The 24,436-nt window shown below is 40.5% G+C and overlaps 1 protein-coding gene across 3 annotated transcripts in view; it reads left to right on the top strand.

Annotated features, from left to right (window-relative positions):
• USP24 (ubiquitin specific peptidase 24) overlaps positions 1 to 24,436 on the top strand; it is a 121,561-nt gene that overhangs the window by 75,776 nt on the left and 21,349 nt on the right. For all 3 annotated transcript variants that reach the window (XM_075067635.1, XM_032766955.2, XM_075067636.1), the window contains exons 34-54: positions 338 to 497; positions 731 to 886; positions 2,688 to 2,758; positions 6,101 to 6,261; positions 7,394 to 7,455; positions 8,264 to 8,455; positions 9,425 to 9,542; positions 10,306 to 10,450; positions 10,946 to 11,065; positions 11,531 to 11,656; positions 11,890 to 11,988; positions 15,454 to 15,536; positions 16,453 to 16,594; positions 17,294 to 17,413; positions 17,828 to 18,048; positions 18,816 to 18,940; positions 19,378 to 19,519; positions 19,867 to 20,017; positions 21,153 to 21,248; positions 22,021 to 22,124; positions 23,761 to 23,874. In XM_075067635.1, the coding sequence (XP_074923736.1) occupies positions 338 to 497; positions 731 to 886; positions 2,688 to 2,758; positions 6,101 to 6,261; positions 7,394 to 7,455; positions 8,264 to 8,455; positions 9,425 to 9,542; positions 10,306 to 10,450; positions 10,946 to 11,065; positions 11,531 to 11,656; positions 11,890 to 11,988; positions 15,454 to 15,536; positions 16,453 to 16,594; positions 17,294 to 17,413; positions 17,828 to 18,048; positions 18,816 to 18,940; positions 19,378 to 19,519; positions 19,867 to 20,017; positions 21,153 to 21,248; positions 22,021 to 22,124; positions 23,761 to 23,874 (2,708 nt within the window). The remainder of the gene's footprint in view (positions 1 to 337; positions 498 to 730; positions 887 to 2,687; positions 2,759 to 6,100; positions 6,262 to 7,393; positions 7,456 to 8,263; positions 8,456 to 9,424; positions 9,543 to 10,305; positions 10,451 to 10,945; positions 11,066 to 11,530; positions 11,657 to 11,889; positions 11,989 to 15,453; positions 15,537 to 16,452; positions 16,595 to 17,293; positions 17,414 to 17,827; positions 18,049 to 18,815; positions 18,941 to 19,377; positions 19,520 to 19,866; positions 20,018 to 21,152; positions 21,249 to 22,020; positions 22,125 to 23,760; positions 23,875 to 24,436) is intronic.

The raw sequence follows: 24,436 nt of genomic DNA, 5'->3' as shown, positions 1-24,436 counted from the left end.
ATGGTAGCTTTGGACCATGGACGCAAACAATCGATTTTGTGATCCCACTGTGGACGTGCTAAACCGATTTTATTAGATCTGTTTTGTAATATCGGATTAAGCTAATTCGAAATAATCGTGCAGTGTAGATGTACCCTCTGTAGTGATTCTTCTTTCTGTTTCAAAGACAGTGCCGGCTGGCTTTCAATAAACCATATTAACCATTGTTTCATATGAGCAAAAAGTCCTTGTGTCATGGCACCAATAACGAGGAAGGAACAAAACTGAATGAAAAGACCTTGTGGTAAAGGAGACTATTGGGTGTGGCATAAGTAACCACTTTTTCCTGTTCCTTCAGACAATGGAGATAAATGATTTCACATCTACAGTGGCTTGCTTCATGCGACTTTCTTGGGCTGCTGCTGCAGGACGACTTGACCTAGTGGGGAGCAGTCAACCGATAAAAGAAAGTAACACTTTATTTCCTGCTGGGATTCGAAACAGACTTAGCAGCTCAGGTATGTCACTCAGTTGAGACTGCATCACTTTAGTCTAAACAAAATACTCTCAACTTACTCCAATTGTGTAAGACTTCTAGAGTTCTTAGAAGATGAACTCCTTCTAAATTGCTACTTAAATCTACTGTATTTGCTGTGTTCTTACAAGTACTTTTTAAAAGAGAAATGTTGATCCAGAAAAGCTTTAAAAACCACAACTGATTATTACATTTGTTGTTTCTAATCTAATCCAGGAAGCAATTGTAGCTCAGGAAGTGAAGGAGAACCAACAGCACTCCACGCCGGAATCTGTGTGAGACAGCAGTCTGTATCCACCAAAGATGCTCTGATTGCTGGAGAGGCCTTGTCTCTACTCGTTACGTGCCTACAGTTACGCAGTCAGCAGTTGGGTATGAAGTAGACTCTTATTAATTCAGACTTTATGTATAATCTAATTAGTGGGGAATCAGGTTTTGAAGATGAATTTATACATTTTGTGCTTTCCTCCTTACTGAATTTTGCTCTTATTGAAGCATCTCAATTTGCAGATACAACTTAATTTAAAAAAATGGAAAGAAAGCTTTCAGTCTGCTGGTTTTCTCTGCAAGATTTAATGTTAGATGGCCCGCTGATATTTTTATAAATGTATCAAGGTAATTGGGATAAAATATTTCAATCACTTTTTAAACAGAATTAGTGAGGTGGCTTCTGTATTCAAAAGCCTTTCATTATGTAACTTCACTATAGAACTAGTGCTTTGGGGTTGATAAACAATATTCTTTCAGTATTTCTTTGAGGGGCATCTACGATGAGAGCAAATGAAACTGAAATGTTCAGGATTGTATACTTTATTGATCAATTACCACAAGTGTTTTGCTGGTGTACACGGGCTGCGTTACTTATTAGCTGCTATTTTCTTTTTTAATTTTTTATTGCAGGTTACTGTTTTTTACACTGAAATCTCCTGTAGTATTCATTTCTGAGGTAAACTGCAGCAGTGTAATAAACGTAGTTTACCGGAGTGCAGGGGCTATGTTTCCTAGGCTTTGATTCAGCAAGATACTTGTATCAGTGGAGCTGCTTGTGCACTCAAGTACCTTGCTGAATCATGGCTTTAATGAACTGTGTGTTTTGGGTAAGTTTACTTAATGTTAGCATCAAAATGGTTACAGCTTTGCTTTGAAGTACTCACTTCTGCTGATGTTACTGTTGAGCTGTAAATTCAACCATAGGGCTAGTAAATCACTTCACTAGCACTTGTGCCTTCACATACAGAGAGGCTGAAACCTTTACTGGGAAGAAAAGAGGAACAGTCATATTTATATTAATAATCCACAATCTATGGAAGGGGAGAAATCAAGGTGTAAGAAGATTTTTCCATACCCACATATATCAGAGGGATTAATATTAGGAAGGGAGAGGAATTATTTAAGTTTAGTACCAATGTGGACACAAGAACAAATGGGTATAAACTGCACACTAGGAAGTTTAGACTCGAAATTAGACAAAGATTTCTAACCATTAGAGGAGTGAAGTTCTGGAACAGCCTTCCAAGGGGAGTAGTGGGGGCAAAAGACATATCTGGTTTTAAGACTAAGCTTGATAAGTTTATGGAAGGGATGGCATGATGGGATAGCCTAATTTTGGCAATTGATCTTTGATTATCAGCAGGTAAGTAGAACCAGTGGTCTGTGATGGGATGTTATATGGGATGGGATCTGAGTTACTGCAGAGAATACTTTCCTGGGTGCTGGCTGGTGAGTCTTGCCCACATGCTCAGGGTTAAGCTGATCACCGTATTTGGGGTCGGGAAGGAATTTTCTTCCAGGGCAGATTGGCAGAGGCCCTGAAAGTTTTTCGCCTTCCTCTGCAGCGTGGGGCATGGGTCATTTGCTGGAGGATTCTCTGCAGCTTGAGGTCTTCAAACCACAATTTGAAGACTTCGATAACTCAGACATAGATTAGGGGTTAGTTATAGAAGTGGATGGCTAGGATTCTGTGGCCTGCTTTGTGCAGGAGGTCAGACTAGATGATCATAATGGTCCCTTCTGACCTTAAAGTCCTATGAGTCTATATCTCATCCTTGGTTTTGGCAAGATGCATTTTTGTTCTAGTGGTACTTAATAATAAATATAAATAAATAAATAGTTGTTTATATTTTTAACAAGTTCCATTGGCAAAAAACAGTGACTGAGATTGTTTAATTTTTAGGATCTTTCTACAGCTTGCCTTGTGTTGCTGACTTCATCATTGACATTCTACTTGGATCACCAAGTGCTGACGTGAGTGGCTGTAATTAAGATTTCTAAGTCATTCACTGAGGGTCCCACTGAAATATAACATCTTGTTTACATTACTGGTCTCAGACAAAATATTCATTTCAGCACTTTCGGTATCTGATTAATATGTTTTGTATATTACTCAATCAGAGATCACTGATTGGAGTATTAATCCCTGTCTCAGTTAAAAATTATACCTTTTTATAGTATTAGGTCATACTGTGGGAGTATAATCTTGATTTGTTTGCTTCATCTATGACTAATTATCACAGAGCAGTGTTCCCTTACCCTGGATTCCTCTCTGCAAACAGTCTTCACAGGGGATTTGTGGCAAGTTCAACACCAAGTGCTTTATTTACCATGTGAATATAACTGAACAAGTTCCCCACAGCTCAAAGTTCTTACATTTTTCCTAGGCACAGGGTGAGGTGGGGAGAGATCTCACTTCCCTGAGAACTTGAACTTCTCTAGCTCTTCCTTCCCACTACTCTTCTAGATGTCCTCAGCTGATGAGCTGAGCCACCTTGTTAATTGGCTAATTGTTCAGTAATTAACTAGTTATCTCCCTAATTTTCCCCATGTGGGGATGTTTACCAAGTGCTCAGGCTAGGTCTACTCACGCTGTGTCACACCAATGTTAGTTGAAAGTAAGAGTATGCTGACTAGTTTGAATAACCCAGTTTTGGGGAGGTCTGAAGGCTAACACTATCGCTCTCCCAGTCAGGACTGAGAATCTCACAAGGGGTTGTTCCTTTTAGCTTTCCAGTCAAAGAGGTTTGGAGAAGCATATGAATTCTTAGGGTATGTCTGTACTACCCGCCGGATTAGCGGGTAATGTTCGATGTATCGGGGATCAATTTATCGCGTCCAGATAAATCAATCCGCTAATCGACGCTCATACTCCACCTCGGCAGGAGGAGTAAGCGCAGTTGACAGGCACCACAGCAGTCGACTTGCCGCTGTGAGGACGGCCAGGTAAATCAAATTAAGATACTTCGACTTCAGCTATGCGAATAGCATAGCTGAAGTTGCGTATCTTAGTTCAAACCCCTCTACTAGTGTAGCCCAGGCCTCGGGTGCTCACCGAAACCTCTGAAACATACAGCTAAGTGCAAAAGCCTCTTAGCATTAGTTTTTCTGTGTGATTGAGAGCAAGCCCTCAAAAGTTTGGATATTCTGAAAGTCAAGGTTGCACCAACCACACTAATTTGGTCGCATAGCACATGCTGTATATTTTATGATAGGTAGTTTTTTGCATTTTCCTTTGTCTGTTTACACTTCTTGTTACTTTTTATTAATATATTGCAAAATATATGGCATGTCCACCATGGGCAAGTGAACATTGCAGGAGCAACCATAAACGTTTGGGGTTTCTTGACATTTGGATGCTTGACTTTCCAATCTTAATGTTGTAGTGATACTAAGACTGTCAATTAATCACTGTTAACTCACGTGATTAACTTAAATAAACTGAGATTAAAAAAATTAATTGCAGTTTTAATCATACTGTTAAACAATAAAATACCAATTGAAATTTATTAACTGTTTTGAATGTTTTCTACATTTTCAAATATTTGATTTCAATTTACAACACAGAATACAAAGTGCTCACTTTATATTTTTATTACAAATATTTGCACTGTAAAAATGATAAACAAAAGAAATAGTATTTTTCAGTTCACCTCATACAAGTACTGTAGTGCAATCTCTTTATCATGAAAGTTGAACTTACAAATGTAGAATTATGTACAAAAATAACTGTTTTATTTATGAATGCAATGTAAAACTTTAGAGCCTACAAGTCTACTCAGTCCTACTTCTTGTTCAGCCAATCACTCAAACAAGTTTGTTTGCGTGAGATCATGCTGCCTGCTTCTTTTTTACAATGTCACCTGAAAGTGAGAGGCGTTTGCATAGCACTATTGTAGCCAGCATCGCAAGATATTTACATGCGAGACATGGTAAAGATTCATATGTCTCCTCATGCTTCGCCCACCATTCCCGAGGACATGCTTCCATTCTGATGACAGGTTCTGCTCGACAACAATCCAAAGCATTGCAGACTGGCACACATTCATTTTCATCGTCTGAGTCAGATGCCACTAGCTTAAGGTTGATTTTCTTTTTTGGTGGTTCGGATTCTGGAGTTTCCGCATCAGACTGTTGCTCTTTTAAGACTTCTGAAAACATGCTCCACGTTTTGTCTGTCTCAGATTTTGGAAGGCACTTCAGATTCTTAAACCTTGGGCTGAGTGCTGTAGCTACTTTTAGAAATCCCACATTGATAACTTCTTTACGTTTTGTCAAATCTTCAGTGAAATTGTTCTTAAAACTAACAACATGCTGGGTCATCATCCAAGACTGCCATAACACATCATTGGCATGGAAGTATGTCCTCTGGAATGGTGGCCAAAGCATGATGGGACATACGAATGTTTAGCATACTTGGCACTTAAATATCTAGCAATGCCAGCTACAAAAGTGCCATGCAAATGCTTGTTCTCATTTTCAGGTGACCTTATTTTGGGACTATACAAGATGCAGTTCCAAGACCTACTTCTCCTTAAGTAGTATTCTAGAAGTACAGTTTTATATCTGTGCTTATGTAAAGTGAGCACTGTACACTTTGTATTCTGTGTAGTAAATTAAAATCAATATATTTGAAAATGTAGAGAACATCCAGAAATATTTAAATAAATGATGTTCTGTTATTCTTTAACAGAGCGAGTTCAGTAGGTCAAGTTACTCCAGTTGGAATTTGGCCAGCATCCCTATCTATGACTTAAGTACTTAAAGACTACAAGTGGTTAGGATCTTGTTTTAACATCTCAGCCAAAAGAAGGCATCTCATCAGTCCTCATGTGCTATATTAGGTCATGGGCTCAGTTCTGACTGGGAAAGAAGAATGCCATCTATCAAATTGTCAACATTGCTTCTACAGCACTTCCTGGCTCTTTAGAGTCTCTCATTCTATTATTGATTCATATCCAGTGCTGCTTAACTTGAGATGTGAAAGGATTACATATGGGATGGGATGCTTTGTAATGACTCCCCTGAAAGGGTCATCTGCAAGGGTTGAAACGGAGACCTATGGATCTAAAAGCGCAAGTCTCTGCTGCTTAAGCTGAGGAACCCAGGGCTGTTTAACGCAGAGGCAGTAGCAAATTTATAAACATCTTGACATGGTGTTGCCACCACAGGGGGACAAAAAGCCACATCCAGTGGGTCCCACAGTCTAGTATGGCTTGCCGATTCTAACTTATATTTCTGACATACACTTACTTTGATTAGAAATCTATCTTGGGGAACATGAAATATAGAGTACTTACAGTGCTTTTGTTTCAGATTCGTCGCGTTGCCTGTGACCAATTATATACCCTTAGTCAGACAGACACATCAACTCACCCAGATGTACAAAAACCAAACCAGTTTCTCTTAAGTGTCATTCTCACCGCCCAGCTGCCTCTTTGGTCACCAACCAGCATCATGAGAGGAATCAACCAGAGGCAAGTTACAGAAAAGAAAATTCACAAGTTTTAGAGAGAGGCTTTTGCATTAAGGATTTTCAAAATCTTTGAAGTTTGAATATGATGTAACTTTAGCAGTCAACTAATACTGCACCAGTCAGACTTTTTAAAGTTTCCTGTCTACGGTAGACTCTGAACGTTAGAGTTCAATTCATTTGTATCTTTGGGTGTAACCTTCAGATCTTGGATGCTGCCCCAGGTGCATGGAGGTGCCACTATGTGCTTCCAGCCATCCAAGGTTTAATGGCAAGAAATTTTAATCAGGAGAGTCCAGACTGAATGCTAAACGAAGATGTTTGGTTCTTTGAACATTAAGTCTGGACCCATCAGTGACACTGGCCTTACACATTCCATCCCTGCCTGTTGCATTTTAATTATACTGTAGATATCAATTCCACTGACTTTTCTGAAGAATGCTTTTTAGTTGGGAAATTGAATTCAACATTAATTTTGAAATACAAATTCTATATCCACGATGGTAGAAAAAGAATAACTTAAGAACCTGAAGCATCTTATCCTCTTTCTATCAACTGTAAGTGATCATCTAATATGTAGTTTTGTGAGGTGTGTATGGGGGGTGAATTGAATTGTCTGTCCAAAATTCAAAAAATGGCTGCTATGAAGAAATTTACTTAGAAGCTACAGTGGCGTGCATGTGGAGGTATAAATATGTAGATCTATAACAGTGGTATGATTGTGTGGATGAATGGTACATATTTAAGCAAATGTTGTAAGGCAGGGGTCGGCAACCTTTCAGAAGTGGTGTGCCGAGTCTTCATTTATTCACTCTAATTTAAGGTTTCATGTGCCAGTAATACATTTTAACATTTTTAGGAGGTCTCTTTCTATAAGTCTATAATATGTAACTAAACTATTGTTGTATGTAAAGTAAATAAAGTTTTTAAAATGTTTAAGACACTTCATTTAAAATTAAATTAAGATGCAGAGCCCCCCCAGATCGGTGGCCAGGACCTGGGCAGTGTGAGTGCCACTGAAAATCAGATCATGTGCTGCCTTCGGCACGCGTGCCACAGGTTGCCTACCCCTGCTCTAAGGTTTAGACTTATTTAAGAACCTTCTTCCCATTTGTAATTACTCGTCTTTGTTTTAGGCTCTTATCCCAGTGTACAGAGTATTTTGACCTGAGATGCCAGTTACTGGATGATCTCACTTGTAAGTATGTGTTCCAGGTTGGAATGAGAACTCTGATATGACATTTATATAGCAACCAGAAGTATTCTAGGTGCTTAGACGTGTAAGACAAGTCCGTGCCCATGAGAACTTACAGTCTAAGTAGGCAGACATTGAGAAGTCAGGGAATGGGGGCAACACAAGCTTTTATATTTGTGCTTTTTAAAAAATGGTTCACTCCTCTCAACTCATCTTGCCTGTACCCTTGCTTAATAGTCTGTTTGCAGATTTTAATGTTTGTTTTTCAATTTAAGATTCTCTCCCTTTCTACAGAATTACTTCTTGCCTGTTGCCCCTTACATCCCTCCCCCATCTTGTCATGTAGTGACACTTGGCTTTTGATTTGGCTGCCTCCCTGTGTGGCCTGGTTTTTAGAGGTACTGAGCACCTGTGACCTTCAGTGCCTTCATTTTAGGTGCCTAACTATGAATTTACATGCTTAACTTTAGTCATGCACACTTAAAAATGCTCACCTTAAAGACTTAGACTTCTTATTTCACCTTTTTTACATATGGTTATGTATTACCTGTAGTTGTACGGATATGTACGTTTCCCCTCTCTTTCATGCGCTAAATTTTTTAACCAATTTACAATGAACATCAATGAGTTGATGGTGAGCTGCGGTTTCATGAGCTTTTTAATTAGCTGCATAACTAAATGCCTGCTGTTGACATGAAATGTAATGTGCCATATCCATTAATGATCAAAGCTGTGAAATTCTTGGAATCAGATTGTCTATCGGTGTTTAAGTTCATGTCTGTAACGTCAGTTTTCTCTGTTTATTCCATAGCTTCTGAAATGGAACAGCTGAAGGTCAGCCCAGCTCTCATGTTAGAAGATGAGATCACTTGGCTGGATAACTTTGAACCCAACCGCACAGCTGAGTGTGAGACCAGTGAAGCTGACAACATTTTATTAGCAGGACACTTGAGGCTCATTAAGACTCTTCTTTCACTGTGTGGGGCTGAAAAGGAAATGCTCGGTAAGTATCATTTTGTGTACCCAAGTACATAAACCAATTGGAGTTTGATCTCTTTATCACTTGAAAATGTCTGGTTTTGTTTAATAAAGAAGTAGATGGTGTCTTTGGCAAATCTATGCTTACGATGGCTTGTAGAATACAGGCCCTACACATATAGCTACGCACATTAGTGAAAGGCAACCTACACCCACACTTGTCCCTACAGTGCATAGCTACATGCCTTAGTGAAAGGCTCTGGCAGCGGGGAACTGTCAGAGTCTTTCTCCACTGCTGGAGCCTTTCACTACAGTGAGGACAGGATCTGGCAGCAGGACGCTGTGCTGCAAAAAAGTATCAGTGTGGATGTTTTAGTCACTGCTTGGGCATTTAGAGCGCATGTGTATGTATACCCTTGGGGTTCGAACATTTAGGGTTCTCTACTCACCAATGTCATGCTTTCCCTTCTACACTGCTGTTTATACCCATGCTAGCTGGGCATACAGTGTTTGTATTTTACACACCACCGGAAGTGTAGACATAGCTTTATGAAGTCATTTTGTACCGGGAGAAGTAGTGAGGGGTTATATGGAAAAACTTACCTGAGTTAGTAACCATGTTCTTCATTGCAGGTTGTTTGGGTTTGGTTTGGGATTTGTAGTGAATTATTTAAAGACATTTTTCTCTGTCATTGTCTGTGTGGAAGGAATTTACAGGAGAATAATAATGTGGTTGCATATAGTTTTGTTGCTGCTTCATCACTGCTGCAGCATCTAGAAATTCTTAGCATATTTTCCTTTGATAGTTACTAGTGTCTGATTTGAAAAATCGGTAATGAAGAAAATAGGATAGTTCCTGCTGCTGCTGCTGCTGCTGAAAAGCTAGCATGGTGTTGTTCTAAACAAGTGGCTTTCTTCATATGAACAAGATTTGACTGTCTTTGTAGCAATACAGCAGATATTTAATATTAAATGTGGATTTGCTTTCTTACAGGTTCATCTTTGATTAAACAGTTATTAGATGATTTCCTCTTCCGAGCATCTAGGATTATCCTGAATAGCAATTCTCCAGCTGGCAGTGCTGCCATCAGTCAGCAGGACTTTCACCCAAAGTAAAGAAAATAATTTGCATTTTATTCACTCTGTACAAGTTCTTGCCTAGCTAGATTGCAGGTTGGAACTGTAAGCTGTGGGGATTAGTGCAGTGGGTCAACTTTCCAGCTGTATCTTTGAGGACTTTAATAATGAATTACTTATGCATTTGCTAAAGGGCTGTACCAAAACTTGCGAATTCCTGTGTGCATTTTAACTCCCACTAATCTCTAAATCCCAAAGGATTTGCCTGTCAAACCTATTAAGAACATCACATGCAGCAGAGAGCTGTACCCAGTGGGCATAGTATCTTGGCCTAGAGGTGGTGGGGAATCCTCTAACCTGAAGAATATTCATCACCATGGGAAGATGGCTAAATAACACATGCATGGAAAGTTAACTTCCTTCGAGTGGAACCCCGGTGGGTGCTCCACTTCAGGTGTCAGTGCGTCCTGGCACCATTGATCAGAGATCTTTGGTAGCAGTGTCCGGATCGGATGCACGTGCACAGTTGGTGTCTCAGTGTCTTTTTTTGACCTTCAGCACAAATGTATCCCTTCCCACAAAATGAGTAGCATTCACTGGTACCAGTCCAGGGAATAAAATTCTCACAGCCAGTTGTGAATCAGACTATTGAGGGGTCTCTAAACATCTTTTTTTATTTTGTTTTCTTTTGGTTATTATAAGTGGATTACACAGTCTGACTAACAAGATTTGCCAGTATTTAAAATTATGGAATATGACTACCTACTAAATAGATCCCGCTTATGGTTTTCTTTTTAGGTGCAGTACAATGGGTAGCCGATTAGCAGCTTATGAAGTGCTAGTGATGTTGGCTGATAGCTCACTTTCCAATCTTCAGCTTATTGCAAGAGAGCTGCTTTCTATGCACCATCAGCCTGACCCTGCACTTACGAAGGAGTTTGATGTAAGTAAGATGCCTTGATGCAATTTGAATTATTCCATGTGATTTTGAAATACTGTTTATGGCCGCTTACTTGTTTCAACCACTAATGTTCCAGGGCCTTCATTTTAAAGTGATGGTAATCAGATCTGAATGAATGCATACCTATTGATCTTTCCAAGAGCATGCACACTTTTGAGTCTATTAGGCAGTTGTCATCTTGATAAATAAAATTATTGCCTAAAAATCATTGACTGGTTTGATTTAGAAGGTACACAATTTTGTAGACAGTTCTTAGGTATCTTCTATTCAATATTTGCTGTACAGCCACATACAACAATTTGTGTGCATAGCTCTCACAAATTTGGCCCAGATCTCAGTGAAATGTATGAAAATGTTGTTTGACAGCCAGCATACCTTTTTATAACTGTCTATATAATAATAATTTGATTTACAAGCTGTTGGAGTCCATACTTTCTGTAATCAACTGATACAGAGAAATGTCAATTTTCCCATAAGTATCTTCCACCTGTGGATAGTCGATCCACTTCAGGATTTGTGGGGCTGAAGAATGGTGGTGCCACTTGTTACATGAATGCAGTCTTCCAGCAGCTATACATGCAGCCAGGTCTCCCTGAGGTAAATTTAACTTTTAATTTCTGACACATGCTTTCTGCCAGCCCATACTTTACTATAAATCAGAGGTGAGTGAGTAAAAGGGTTTAGTCAAATATTTGTCAAACACTACAAAATTAGTTAAATTATTTTATAAATATTTAATTAGTTCTGCTGTAAATTCATTAAAGTCCCAAAATAGATTCCTATCAGGAGTGTTGAAATATACTGAATGGCTCAGGACATGGAAATTCTTAAGAGAAATGATAGGTTATAATATCAAAATCAGTTTTTAAAAAAGAATTTTTTAGTTTATTGTTTAGCACTGCAAGTTTTATCTAAAATGTAAGTTTTTATTCACAAACTCAGTTTTGTGTTCTAAGAACACTTGTGCCTTGTTTTAAACGCGCAGTAGTAACAGAATTATTAATTTAAATTCTTATGTGATATTTTTGCAAATGTTACATATGTTTTTTTTTCCCCCACGAGGCATTGCTTTCAATCGACGATGATATGGACAATCCAGATGACAGTGTATTCTATCAAATTCAATCTCTCTTTGGCCATTTGATGGAAAGCAAATTGCAGTATTATGTACCCGAGAACTTTTGGAAGGTATTATTTCCATTTTGTTCAGCCTATATAATTTTCCTAATTAGTTAATATGTGGGATTTGGATTCAGACATGGTGAAACATGTCAATATTTATGATTCTTACTAGTAATTAAACATCTGTCTGGTCTTAAACTAATAAATATCCTTTTTAAGGTAAGTAAAAGCCATAAACATGTAAAATTCACTTTTTACAGTGGTGGCTATAAAACTGGTTATCTTTTTGGTCTTTATAGATCTTCAAGATGTGGAATAAGGAACTTTATGTTCGAGAGCAACAAGATGCTTATGAATTCTTTACTAGCCTTATAGATCAGATGGATGAATACCTCAAGGTAGAAGTTTGTGTGGGTTTCTGTTGTGTTTTGGTGGGGTTTTTTGCCCCTGCACCTTTGGAAAGTAAGTTAAGAACTGCTGTGTTGTTCTTAATAATTTTTGTCAAGTGCAACAAAATCTTACTAATTTGATAACAAAATACAGAGATTTAAAATGAACTGTAGTTTTGCCCTGTCAGCTTTCCACCCTGCACACCTTTTGCACCCTGCGTTTTGGATGGGCTTTTGGGAAACATGGTTTTGATAGACTCTGAGAAGTTCATAACTTGTAGCTTTAGCACCTTAAATCTCCTAGATTGGTTCCTTTGTGTAATTTGCCTGTGGTGTCCAGAATTCTGGCAAAAATCGCTTTGGTTACATATGTTTGATAAGTAAATGTAATTCCTGCCATCCTAGGTCCTTCACATGATGCCTCTGATCCCCACCACTTAAATCCTTGGTAATGGAACTTTAGGTCAAGGCCTCACATGATTCATAGCCCAAAATATGGCATTTATTATAAATCCATATATGACAATTATGTTGATTAATATTTTAGAGGGGAAATTGTTCCCAAGCTACTCTCCAGAATGTAATCATTTGTGGGGAAAGAAATGTAAAAAAAAGTCATTCCTGGTGAGCTTTTAGAAGGCAGAAAATTAATCTGGTGTATTGATGTAACACAGATGCATTTTTATTTAAATTATACAGATGGCTCAGTGAGGCCAGCTAAATCATGCCTATCTTTTGGACTCAGTGAGGTGGGGAAGATGTGCATTGTTTGAGACTAGGATTAAATCGTTGTTTCCATTGATTCTGGTTAGTGATAAAGTTGGGGGCCTGGTTAAGGTGTGTTTGGGTGACATTAACTATCCGTTTATCGACATTCTAATGTTGAGGGCCGAGAACTCCAATATTTCAGTGTGTTCCCCTAAAGTTATTGACAGATATTTGTCTTTTATTTTTTTTAAGATGGGAGTGTTCGGCTTGTGAATTTTCTTTTGGCTAAGAATTCCTCAGTGAGATCAGTTCCCATGGCGCATGCAAGTTGCCCAGAAATGAACCACATCTCCCCATGCACGTTGTTTCACCCTCCCACACCCAAAAAAGGCCCCTTCTCCTTCACGCTCCAAGTGTGAATTCATGCCTCCCACTCACCCAGTCGTGGAAAGAGGCCTACTTTGAGGGAAGTTTTTAGTCTACTCAATGACCCACCTTATCATTTTACAGTAGCCAGAAAGTATCAGGCCTCCATAAACCAACTCTTCCTGTCTGGATTTGGGGAACTATATCTGCATTGGAGCCATAATATATTCAGGAACTACTTTAATTCCATCCACAAACTCACCACCTCCCCATACCCCCACCCAATAAATACCACAACTAATCAAAGACATCATCATCCAGATAAACAAATAAAACACACCTGGAATTTTTTGCCATTGCAGTTCTTCGAGCGACTTTCTCATTTCTATTCCATTGTAGATGTGTGTGTGTGTGTGTGCTCGCCCCATCCACCATTTTATTTTCCCCTCAGTGGTATATCTGTAGGGGACCGGCTTTAGCACCCTCTGGAGTGGCGCGCATATGTGCCGGTATAAGGGGCGCTGCTGGCCCCCTCCCTCCTTCAGTTCCTTCTTACCACCAGTGTCGGTGCTGGAGCGCTCCCCTTGCTCTAGCAAGTAGTTTCTCTTTCAGTGGTTCTTTGAATTTGTATTGTGTAAACAGTTGTATAGTTATCAGTTCCTAATAGTGTTAGTGTATTTAGTTATTCATAGTCCTCCGAGGGACTTAGTCCAGGGATGGGTCATGCCCACCCTCCAGCTTCAAACCTGCAAGAAGCCCATACCAATCAGCAATCTGCATTTTAGTTGTTTGAAGTGTCTGGGTGAGTCCCACATTTGTGGAAAGTGCTGTATCTGCAAGGAATTCAAGCCCTAGACCAGAAAGGAGAGACACAATGCGCTCCTTATGGAATCTACTCTTGTACCGGCCTCGGAGCCAGCACATTCAGACTCAGTGCCAAATACTTCGGCATCGACAAGAAGTACACTCCTGGCACCAGTTGTCTCCCGATGACTGTCCTTGCACCGGTACCAGCCAAAAGACACAAGAAGCACCTTGGGAGGGGGCGTTCCCAGGGTCCTGTAAGAATAAGGGAGATGACAACCCTGGACCTAGTCGGGCCACCTTGCTGCCACCAGAGCGCAGTCATGCAGCAGCCTTGCCTATTGGGCCTAGTCCACCCCGCAATCTGCCTCCTACCCCAGGGAGTGGTAGAGGTACGTGATGCCTCACAGTGCCATCCGCCTCAGAAGCCTTTCAAGCGGCAAAAGACATCTTTCTCCTCCTGGTGCTGCCTACTCCTCAGGAAGAGAGGCCTAAGAATCCCTCCCTCCCCACCTGTTTCTAGGGGAAAGCCCTCAATGGCACCCCCTACAGAAGTCACCCCTGTGGCACTGTACTCCAGGCCACTCGCCAGGATCACCTACATGTCCCGAATCACAGAGCCACAGCCACTACTCAGCAGGTTCCTGGCAGTCGCTGAGCATTACACCATTACCCAGCAGGCCAGAGATGATGCTGGATTTGGCAGAGCAGTGTTGCAATTGACCTATGCATGAACGCCTGTCCACCTCCAGAGGTACTGCTTGGGAGTCACCTACAATGGAATGGACTTGAGCAAATGCTCGAAGACAAAATGGCTACTAACTTTTCCTAACTGGTGTTCTTCAAGATGTGTTGCTCATGTCCGTTCCATGACGCACCCCCCTTCCCCTCTATCAGATTTCTGGCAAGAAGGAATTGAGAGGCAGGGGGCCAGCAGTGCGCCTCATACTGGCGCATATACATGCCACTCCAGAGGACAACAGAGCCGATCCCCTACAGATACCAGTGAGGAAAAAACTTCTGGCACTGGCACATATGGCGAGTGCACACACCTACAATGGAATGAACGTGAGCAATCCATCTTGAACAACAGTTAAAAAACGGTTATTAATCTTTCATGTGAGATCAACCTCTTAAACTTCAAAACCTCACTTCCCAAATGCATGTTCCTATTTGCCTTAAACTTTTGTGAAAAAATTCTGATGTGGCATCAAATTACACATGCTGCATTTTAGGAGGATTGATTTAGCACTGGCAAAGTAAGATGGGGAGGGGGAGTGATGAAATGGGGATTAAAATAGAAGACTATCTATAATCTTAATTTTAGAGGAGATGCATCTTGGTGATATAGCTTGTATGAAACACTAAAAATCAAGGGGGGAGTATATATATGAAGTACTCTGTACACAGTGTGAGTAAGTTAACATTGCGATGAGTTAACTTCTGCAGTTTCTGCTTTTGTACTTTGTGACCTTAACATTGCATTAGCACAGGGGTTTTTTATGTAATAGGTAAAAATGGGACTAAATTCCGGACACTGCTCTTTGTACATAACAAAAATATCCAACTGATACTTTAACTTTCTATCGTCAACAGAAAATAGGACGAGACCAAATATTTAAGAATACTTTTCAGGGTATCTACTCAGATCAGAAGATCTGTAAGGACTGTCCTCATAGGTAAGTAGCTAGGCAGTGTGAGACATTCCTACATAATGGAGTTTACTTCTGCTTCTTAAAGTAACAGATGTGGGAGGAGAAATAAACTTTCAACTCTATTGTAATCTTAGTATTGCAAATCCCTTTAATATTCACTGACCGTTTGCCCTATGCAACATAATTTCCTATGCCTGTGTCCTACTGGCTCAGAATTCAGGACCACTTTTCCTTATTTAAAATTGCTCATATATTAATGTTACATGAGCAAATTTGGAACCGTGTCACCTAGTTGTACAGTACCATGTGATGTCTCCAGTTTTAAAAAGTGGAGCAAAATGGTACTTTGTAAACAGCTGGTGACTAAAATGCTTCCGGCACCTTATCTAGTATAGGAAATATCTAGCATTCCTAAGCTAAAATTCTAAGGCTTTCATAATTCCTTATATCGGTCATCACTTTTTTTTTTTTTTTTTTCTAATTAGTGGCTCCAAAATTGAAGCTGAAAATGAGAGCAGGAACCCTGTAACCAATTGATGGCCACTTAGATCAAATAGAAAATAATTCTAAATCATGGTTCTCTTGTAAAGTTAAGTAGGTGTAAGAAAATAATCCTAATCAGCAGCTGAAATCTCAACAAAAGTGAAGAAAGCTCTGACCAGAAATTGTAACTGCTTTTAGAGCTAATCCTCTTTATATGAGTTATACTTTCCAGAAGTGGCTATTTATCTTTATGAAAACTGATAAGCAGATTATTACTTTGTCTGTGATCACTTAGCAAGCCAGTAGCAGAGCTGGGAATAAAGCACACATTTCTTGATTTCCAGACCTTTGCTCTAACAATTTGAAGATTCTACCTAGGAGGACATACCTAAGCTAGATATGTTTTGCTTCGTTTCCTAATATTTTAATGGCTTTTTTTCCCCCCTCTTGAATCTAGGTATGAGCGTGAAGAAGCCTTCATGGCGCTCAATCTAGGAGTCACTTCATGTCAAAGTCTGGAAATTTCATTGGATCAGTTTGTTAGAGGAGAAGTTCTGGAGGGAAGTAACGCATACTACTGTGAAAAATGCAAAGAAAAGGTATTTTACTTTTGTGAGGAGAGATTAAAATACACGCTATGACTTAGGCTATGTGTACGCCGTGCCGCTAAAATCTTGTAGCTGTAAGGTGCACAGTGTAGCTGCTCTTTGTCACCAGGAGAGAGCTCTCACGACCCCCAATGAGGGGTGGTAGCTTCCGTGGCGGGAGAGTGTCTCATGCTGACTCAGCACTGTCCACACTGGCGCTTTTTGTCATTACAACTTTTGTTGGTCAGGGTGTGTCTTTTTCACACCCCTGACCAACAAAAGTTTTACCAACATAAGTGAAGTGTCGACATAGCCCTTAGTATTTCCTTGTTTTCTACATGGATGTAGGAAGAAAGATTTCATGTGGCATATGAGGGAACAACATCTTTCATTCATGATCATAAGATTAAATCCAAATCTAGAACCCTAACCAAACATCAAGTACCATCCCCTATGAGTTGTGTTTTGTATATCATGAATGCTCAGATGAGCGACTGGATAGTATAAGATGTTTTAGCTAAAGGTGTAAATAACCCAGTCTGCGTGGGTTCTGTACACATTGCTCATTGCTTGTGTGTGTGTTTCTAACTTTCATCTGGCACAGTGTGTACAATTTTGGGACATTATTCTTTAAAAATCATTTAGACTAGACAGGAATCGTACACTGTTTTTAATGAGTATCTAGACAGGTGACTTCCTTCTCTCTTTAAGAGAACTACAGTGAAGCGCACCTGCATTAAAGCTCTGCCCAGTGTTTTGGTGATCCACCTGATGAGATTTGGATTTGATTGGGAGAGTGGCCGCTCCATTAAATATGATGAACAGATAAGGGTAAGAGAACTGCTCGATATTCTTCCCCACCCCCAGGGCTCCTCTTGAATTCCCATTTTTCCCCTTCATCCCCTTCCTGAAAAAGAAGCATTTTTTCAGAGACCATTGTACTTCTCTGCAGTGATAATGTCTGAATGTAGCTCCCTGTGGAGCCTTTCAAGGGCTGAGTCTGTTGTTTCCACTTTACTCCCAAGTCCTTGATGGCCTGGAAAGCAAGAGCAAAAACCTGCTTCTTAAAGAAATGCTGGCTACCTTATACATTGTGTGGATAAAAGGCAAAAGCACAGCACTTTCATTTGATATTTCCAGTGTATAAGGCATTTGAGTAAGTCTTTGTGTTTTTATACAACTACAGCAAGCTAGTACATACCAGATGGTGTCTTAGTTTAATCCAAGATGTTTGCTTTTGAACAGTTTCCCTGGATGTTGAACATGGAACCCTACACAGTTTCAGGAATGGCTCGACAAGATTCCTCTTCAGAAGTTGGTGACAATGGAAGAAATACAGATCAAGGAGGTGGAGGATCCCCACGAAAAAAAGTTGCCCCTACAGAAAACTACGAGCTTGTTGGTGTGATTGTGCACAGTGGCCAAGCCCATGCAGGGCACTATTATTCCTTTATAAAGGACAGGAGGTAACGAATGACAATGATCACACGTTAGTGGGTTAGGACCAAAGCATCTGGGTCTGAAGATGACTTATTTTAAAAGGAACATCCCAGGTTCCTTGTTAAATGTAGTGAGTCCTTTAAAGCTACCAACAAAGACGTGAGCTACTGGAAAAAACGTAAGCGCTTCTGGAAAAAGTTGAAAATTTAGTGTGAACTAAAGTCCAATCCTCTAAGCTACCCCAGTTAATGTCATTGGGTGTGTCTACACTGCATCTGGGCGCAAGCTGCCCAGCCAGGGTAGACAGACTTATGCTAGTGAGCTAAAAATAGTTGTGTAGACATTGCTTTGACATTACAGCTGGGCTCTCAAGCCTAGGTGGGGAGGGGCAGGGGGCTTGAGAACCTGATCTCCAGCCCAGGTGGCAACGTCTGTACAGCTATTTTTAGTGTGCTACAGTGAGTCCTGCTATCAGAAGTCTGTGTAACGAAGGCTCTGGAAGGCTCTTTCGAAGATGCAATGTAGACATACCCATTAGGGTTCCATGTAGGCTTGCAAGATTAGGGCTTTCAATGATATCTGAACATTAGATGTCATGTTTCATGCTCTTGAATTTTAAATCGCACCTTTTCATTTTTTTGTAACTTTTAAGAATTGTTTTAAAGCCCTTCTTGTACACCATCAAAGCAGATCCAATCTCAGGAATTTCATTGCTAGAGAATTGTTTTTTTAATTTAAGGCACTCAAACCTATCTTGTAACTTCTTTCAACTTTCTGTTGTGTTTGACCATAGGGGATGTGGAAAAGGAAAATGGTATAAATTCAATGACACGGTTGTTGAAGAATTTGAGTTAGCTGATGAAACCTTGGAATATGAATGTTTTGGTGGAGAGTATAGACCAAAAGTATATGATCAGTGTAAGTAATAAGTACGGGCTTAATGAATAATGGCCTTGTTTCATACTAATTCACTGCAGAGTTAGAATTAAGTAAATCTTATCCAAACATGCTAGGATTAACACTTTGACTTGGAATGACTAGAATTAGAATGTCTTCAGTTACATTTGACTAGGAAACCTTCCTAAGCAACTTTTCATAAAGCTTTCCACATTGCTGAGGAATGCTTTCACTGCTCATAGAGAGAGGATTGAGTAATACTTACTGAACCAAATTCCCTGTAGCCCCACGCCTTATGTGCTCACTTCCCTCAGAATAGGCTGGGATTAAAATGGTTAAAATTACTGTATATAGCTTACCTTTTGCATTAATTGTCTATTGAGTTATGTTTCCCCTGTAGGGATTTTAAGGCTAATTATACCTACAAAGACTGACTTGAACCTCATTTTTCCTTAAAGCTAACCCTTATCCCGACGTGCGTCGGCGGTACTGGAATGCCTACATGCTGTTTTACCAGAGAGTCTCGGATCAGAACTCTCCAGTCTTACCAAAGAAAAGTCGAGTCAGCGTTGTACGGCAAGAAGCTGAGGATCTCTCGCTGTAAGTTTATCCTCCTGTCTGAAGCATTTCTGATTCCATGATATCTAGATACCATAGACAAAACTAAGAATAGGATAATTCCTGTCCCCCAAAGGAGCATGCTGTCTGCCCTATTTTTTTAAAGGCTCTGATTGAGTAGTTTTTTATTGCTTCCATGAGTAACTTTCATGCTCCCACCACTGTTGTAGTGAGAGGTCTGACACTGACTCCAACAGCCTCCAAAAATATATGGCGATAAGGATGAAAGCACTTTATTAAGATGACATTTTCCTGTTGGCATATTGAAAATTGCCTTGCGAGATTATCTCAGGATTCAGTTATCAGCATTAAACTTGTCTGTCTCTTAGATCTGCTCCGTCTTCTCCAGAAATTTCACCCCAGTCATCACCTCGACCATACAGACCCAACAGTGACCGTCTCTCCATATTGACTAAGCTGGTCAGAAAAGGAGAGAAGAAGGGACTTTTTGTAGAGAAAATGCCTGTACGAATATATCAGGTAAAGAGCTCCAAAAATAGGGACTGAATGCTGCTTCTGTCAATTAATTTATTAGGCATAGCAGGTGAAATACATTATTTTGAAGCTGACAATGTTGAAATAGATTTGTTGAAGAGAAAACCAGATTAAAGGTGGGAAATGTTTCAGGACTGTTTGACTCGTTCCTGTAGCCATCAATCCAATACTAATAACTAATTGTACAGGATGGTACTTTTACATCATATAATTCAAAAACATTGATTGACAGACTCACTGCCTTGAAGAATTTTTAGTTTTAAAACAATCTAAATGAACATTAAAATCCAGGTATATAAGGGAGAGAGAAGAGATGATGGATGAGAGCAGAAAGGATGGAGTCCTTGAAGTGAGTGTGAAGAAGAACAGAGAAGATATTTGGCAGATAAACAGGAATTCTATCTAGTTGTCCTTATTTTTGGCGCAAAGTGTGAGAACAGTAAGGTGAGGAGAATGGGAGAAACCAAAACAAAGAGAAGGAGACAAGCTCGGACATACAAATGTTATCTCTGCCTATGAGGGCTTTGAAGTTGGTTTGGTAAGATAGGAAGCCAATGGAGGGAGAATTGGTGACAGTTTAAGGAGTGGAGTACAGGAGGATTTACAGTGCAGTATGGCATTTAAAACACGTAGTCACAGAAAACAGAATTTGTTTTAAACTTATTGTGAGGCTTCTAGTGAAACTTGCTTGGGGGAAACTGCATGCGTGACTCTTTGTTGCACCTGCTAATTTTATGTTCCAATAACTTTTGTATAGCATGTTAGTGATCCTAAGCTTTCATTTTCTTGGCACGTAGTCTTGTAACATTCCTAAATACAAACAAAACCACAAGCTGTCTTTTGCTGGGCAAGGGGGTAAATTATTCTCACTCTGCCAGTGTGATTCTTACCATGTTTTGGAAGAAAATAATTGCCTTTATGGAAATCTCTCAGTACTGACTTCCCCAAAGCAATACAGTGAACTCGAAGCACAAATAAGTTAGTTGCAGGACCATATGTTGCACACTGCCAATCCATCCGGAGTAGGTAGGATTGGAATGTTAATGTGAGCACTGTAACCTGGGAGAATGTAATGGTTTCTTGCTGTTCATTACTAACAATAACCACTTCTCCTTTACAGATGGTGAGAGATGAAAATCTGAAATTTATGAAGAATAGAGATGTGTACAGTAGTGACTATTTCAGTTTTGTTCTGTCGTTAGCTTCTCTGAATGCTGTAAGTAACAGGATTTTAATCCTTGGGTGCTATAATATTGGACAGGAGGGCATACGTATGGCTGTTTGGGCCCCAGTCAGAAGAGAAGCAGCTGGGTGGATTAATGGAATTCTTGTTTAAACTATTCAATATCTCCAATTACGTTTCCTAGTGACAGCATCTAGTTAAAAGCTGATGCTATCTTCCTGTTCCTGATCATGGAAACAGTTGGCATCAGACTGCAGTAAAATTTACAAAAGTATGATTTAAATTACTGTAATTAAAAACTTGTGTGACTGGGATGCAAACTGCTACACTCTGGCTGGTTAGCATTCCCTTTCTATATGAAGGGTGGATCACAAGTGATATTAGTCACCTTCGTATCATTCTTTTTCCAGTTCTTGAAGCTTTCTGTAAAACAATGCTTCCAACTTTAAAGGGACATTTATAAGCCTAGCAGCTCTGATAGATGCATTCCAGAGTCCTGGAGCTCGTACAGTCCTGTCTACTCACAATGACAGAACAGTAAACAAACCAGCATCCTGGGTTGGCTGGGTTTTTCAGCAAGCTAGTTCATATTTTAGCAAAGGTATAGCCCTGGTTTTAGATTGCTCTTGTATTCTCAACTGGAGAGTCTTCATTTCAGTGTAGGTAAAATTTGGGGCTGGCCAATGTGCCTCCAAATGAAGCAAAACTTTAAAAAACGAGCATTTTGCAATGTTTACTGATTCTTAACAAATATGAACAGAAAAGTGGTACTGCTGGACTGGAGTGAATGTGTTATTTCTTTCAGACTAAGCTAAAACACCCCTATTACCCATGTATGGCAAAGGTGAGCCTACAGCTAGCGGTCCAGTTCCTCTTCCAAACCTATCTACGAACCAAGAAAAAACTCAGGTAAGGACTCATTTTAGTGCTCTGTGTACACGCACCTGATGAGATTTGCTGGCTTGTAAATCCTATAACTTTTTGAAACATACATTTAAACCTCTTAACTCCACAAATCCTGTTGATATTCATCAGCACAGCAATACTCTCCAGCTGTGGGATTCCAAATACAAACGGAATTTGTCCAACACAAAAAAATCCAGGGAGGGAAACTTGACAACTTACTTCTACTGCAGTTGCCCATTTCTGTGAGTGTCACCCATAACATCGTTGTGGGGGTAGAAAGGATTTAAATACAAGTAAAATGGTCGAAGCTTTAATTAGTGTGTATTCTGAATTGAGAAATGACTCCAAATCCTGGTATTTTATGACCACAAGTAAATTCTTAGTTTTAAATAAATACTTACTTTTCCTGAGTATTGCAGAGTTTATGAATAATGTTAAAACCCACTTTTTGGATCTCAGTGCAGGAATGGCTAGGCTGGATTTGAGACAGTACAATGCAATGGATGATCTTTTTCTTAAATGTCTCACTATTTTGTCCTGTGCTATCCAACATGTTTTCAATTCAAATCAAGACATGGGTCCTTTATACGTTGTAGACAGGTGAAACAGAGAGAGAGTCTGAGTTACTGTATCTTGTTAAATTCCTAAGATATTTTTCAGTGGTGGAGGCAGTAGCTCCCCAGAAAAAGGAGTCAAACCACTCCCCTTTGACTGTCAAGTTGGGTCCTGCTGCCCTGAAAGCTGCACAGCAGAACGATAACTACCTCTAGAACAGGGGTGGGCAAACTACAGCCCGCATGCTGGATCCGGCCTGTCAGGGCTTTGGATCTGGCCTGCAGGATTGCCACCCTCGTGGCGCTGTGGGCCCTGCGCCACTCCTAGAAGTGGCCGAGCACCATGTCCCTGCAGCCCGTGAGGGAGGGGGAGCAGAGGGGAGCCAATGGGAGCATTGGGGGAGGTACCACGTCCCTGTGGCTCCCGTGGGAGGGCAGCCAGAGAGCTCTGCCCCTCCTCCTCCAGGAGCCATAGGGACGTGGTGCCGGCCGCTTCCAGGAGCAATGCAGGGCCATGATAGGCAGGGAGGCCGACCTGGCCTCGGTGCGCACCGCTGCCATCCTGGAGAGCCACTCCAGGTGAGCAGCGCCGGGCCAGAGTCCGCACCCTGAACCCCTCCTCTGCCCCAACCCCCTGCCTCATCCCTCCTGCACCCCAATCCCCTGACCCGAGCCCCTGCTGCACCCCTCCTTCACCCCAACCCCCTGCCCTGAGCCCCCTCCTATTCCTCCTTTACCCCTGCCCTGAGCCCCATCCTTCACTCTGCACCTCCTCTGCATCCCAACCCCCTTCTCTGAGCCCCCTCATATACCGTGTACCCCTCCTCTGTCACAACCCCTTGCCCTGAGCCCCTTCCGGCACACCGCAACCCCTCCCACACCTCGTACTCCTTCCCACACCCCAACCCCCTGCCCCAGCCCTACAGTCATGGCCCTGCATGCAGTTTCCCCACCCAGATGTGTCCCTTGGGCCAAAATGTTTGCCCACCCCTGCTCTAAAAACACCAGATACTGATTATAAGACAAGAAAGTCAGATATGAAATTCAGCTGTTTTACTGATCCTGCTGTCTCTGCTTCATAAAAGGATTGATACAGAAGAATGGATTGCCACCATTGATGCATTGCTTTCTAAAAGTTTTGATGCTTGTCAGTGGCTAGTTGAATATTTGGTTGGATCAGAGGGACGAGAGCTTGTAAAGTAAGTACCAATATCTTCTCTCAAGTCAATATAAATAATGTTTCTTAAAGGTGTGGTTTGCCACATACTAATAAAAGTAGAAGAGCTGTTCAGTATATTCTGTATCCCTTAATCATATGTTTTGAAATAGTATTTGTGATTATCTAATTGCTTAATTTTTCATGAAGAAGCCAATAAATATAATAAGATAGTGATGTCCACGTAAATGGAGAAACAAATGTCTAATCTAGTTTAGTGATTGCTTTGAAATACAAGAGTTTGTGGAGCTTTTGGCTTGTTTATGCTACAAGAGGAAGGGAACAGAAAACACGATTAAATGTGTTTAACAAGATCGTTGCAGATATTCTCAATTTTGTTTCTCTTACAAAGATGTAAAAGCTAAAGCATATTCTTTGAATAAGTTCATCCACCCACTGACTCCTCTACAGTGAAGTCCCTAGATGACCAATTTCATGGTTCACGTTGCTCAGAAGGATGTTATCAAACAGCTTTTATTGTACTTAATAGAAAGGGGAGGTAATTTGTGTTCAAGAAACAAAGTCCACCAACGTGCTAGTCAGGC

This window comes from Chelonoidis abingdonii, chromosome 7 (assembly GCF_003597395.2).
Source record: "Chelonoidis abingdonii isolate Lonesome George chromosome 7, CheloAbing_2.0, whole genome shotgun sequence".
NCBI lineage: Eukaryota > Metazoa > Chordata > Testudines > Testudinidae > Chelonoidis > Chelonoidis abingdonii.
Note: the sequence above shows the minus strand (reverse complement) of the source record. Positions and strands in the feature narration are given on the sequence as shown.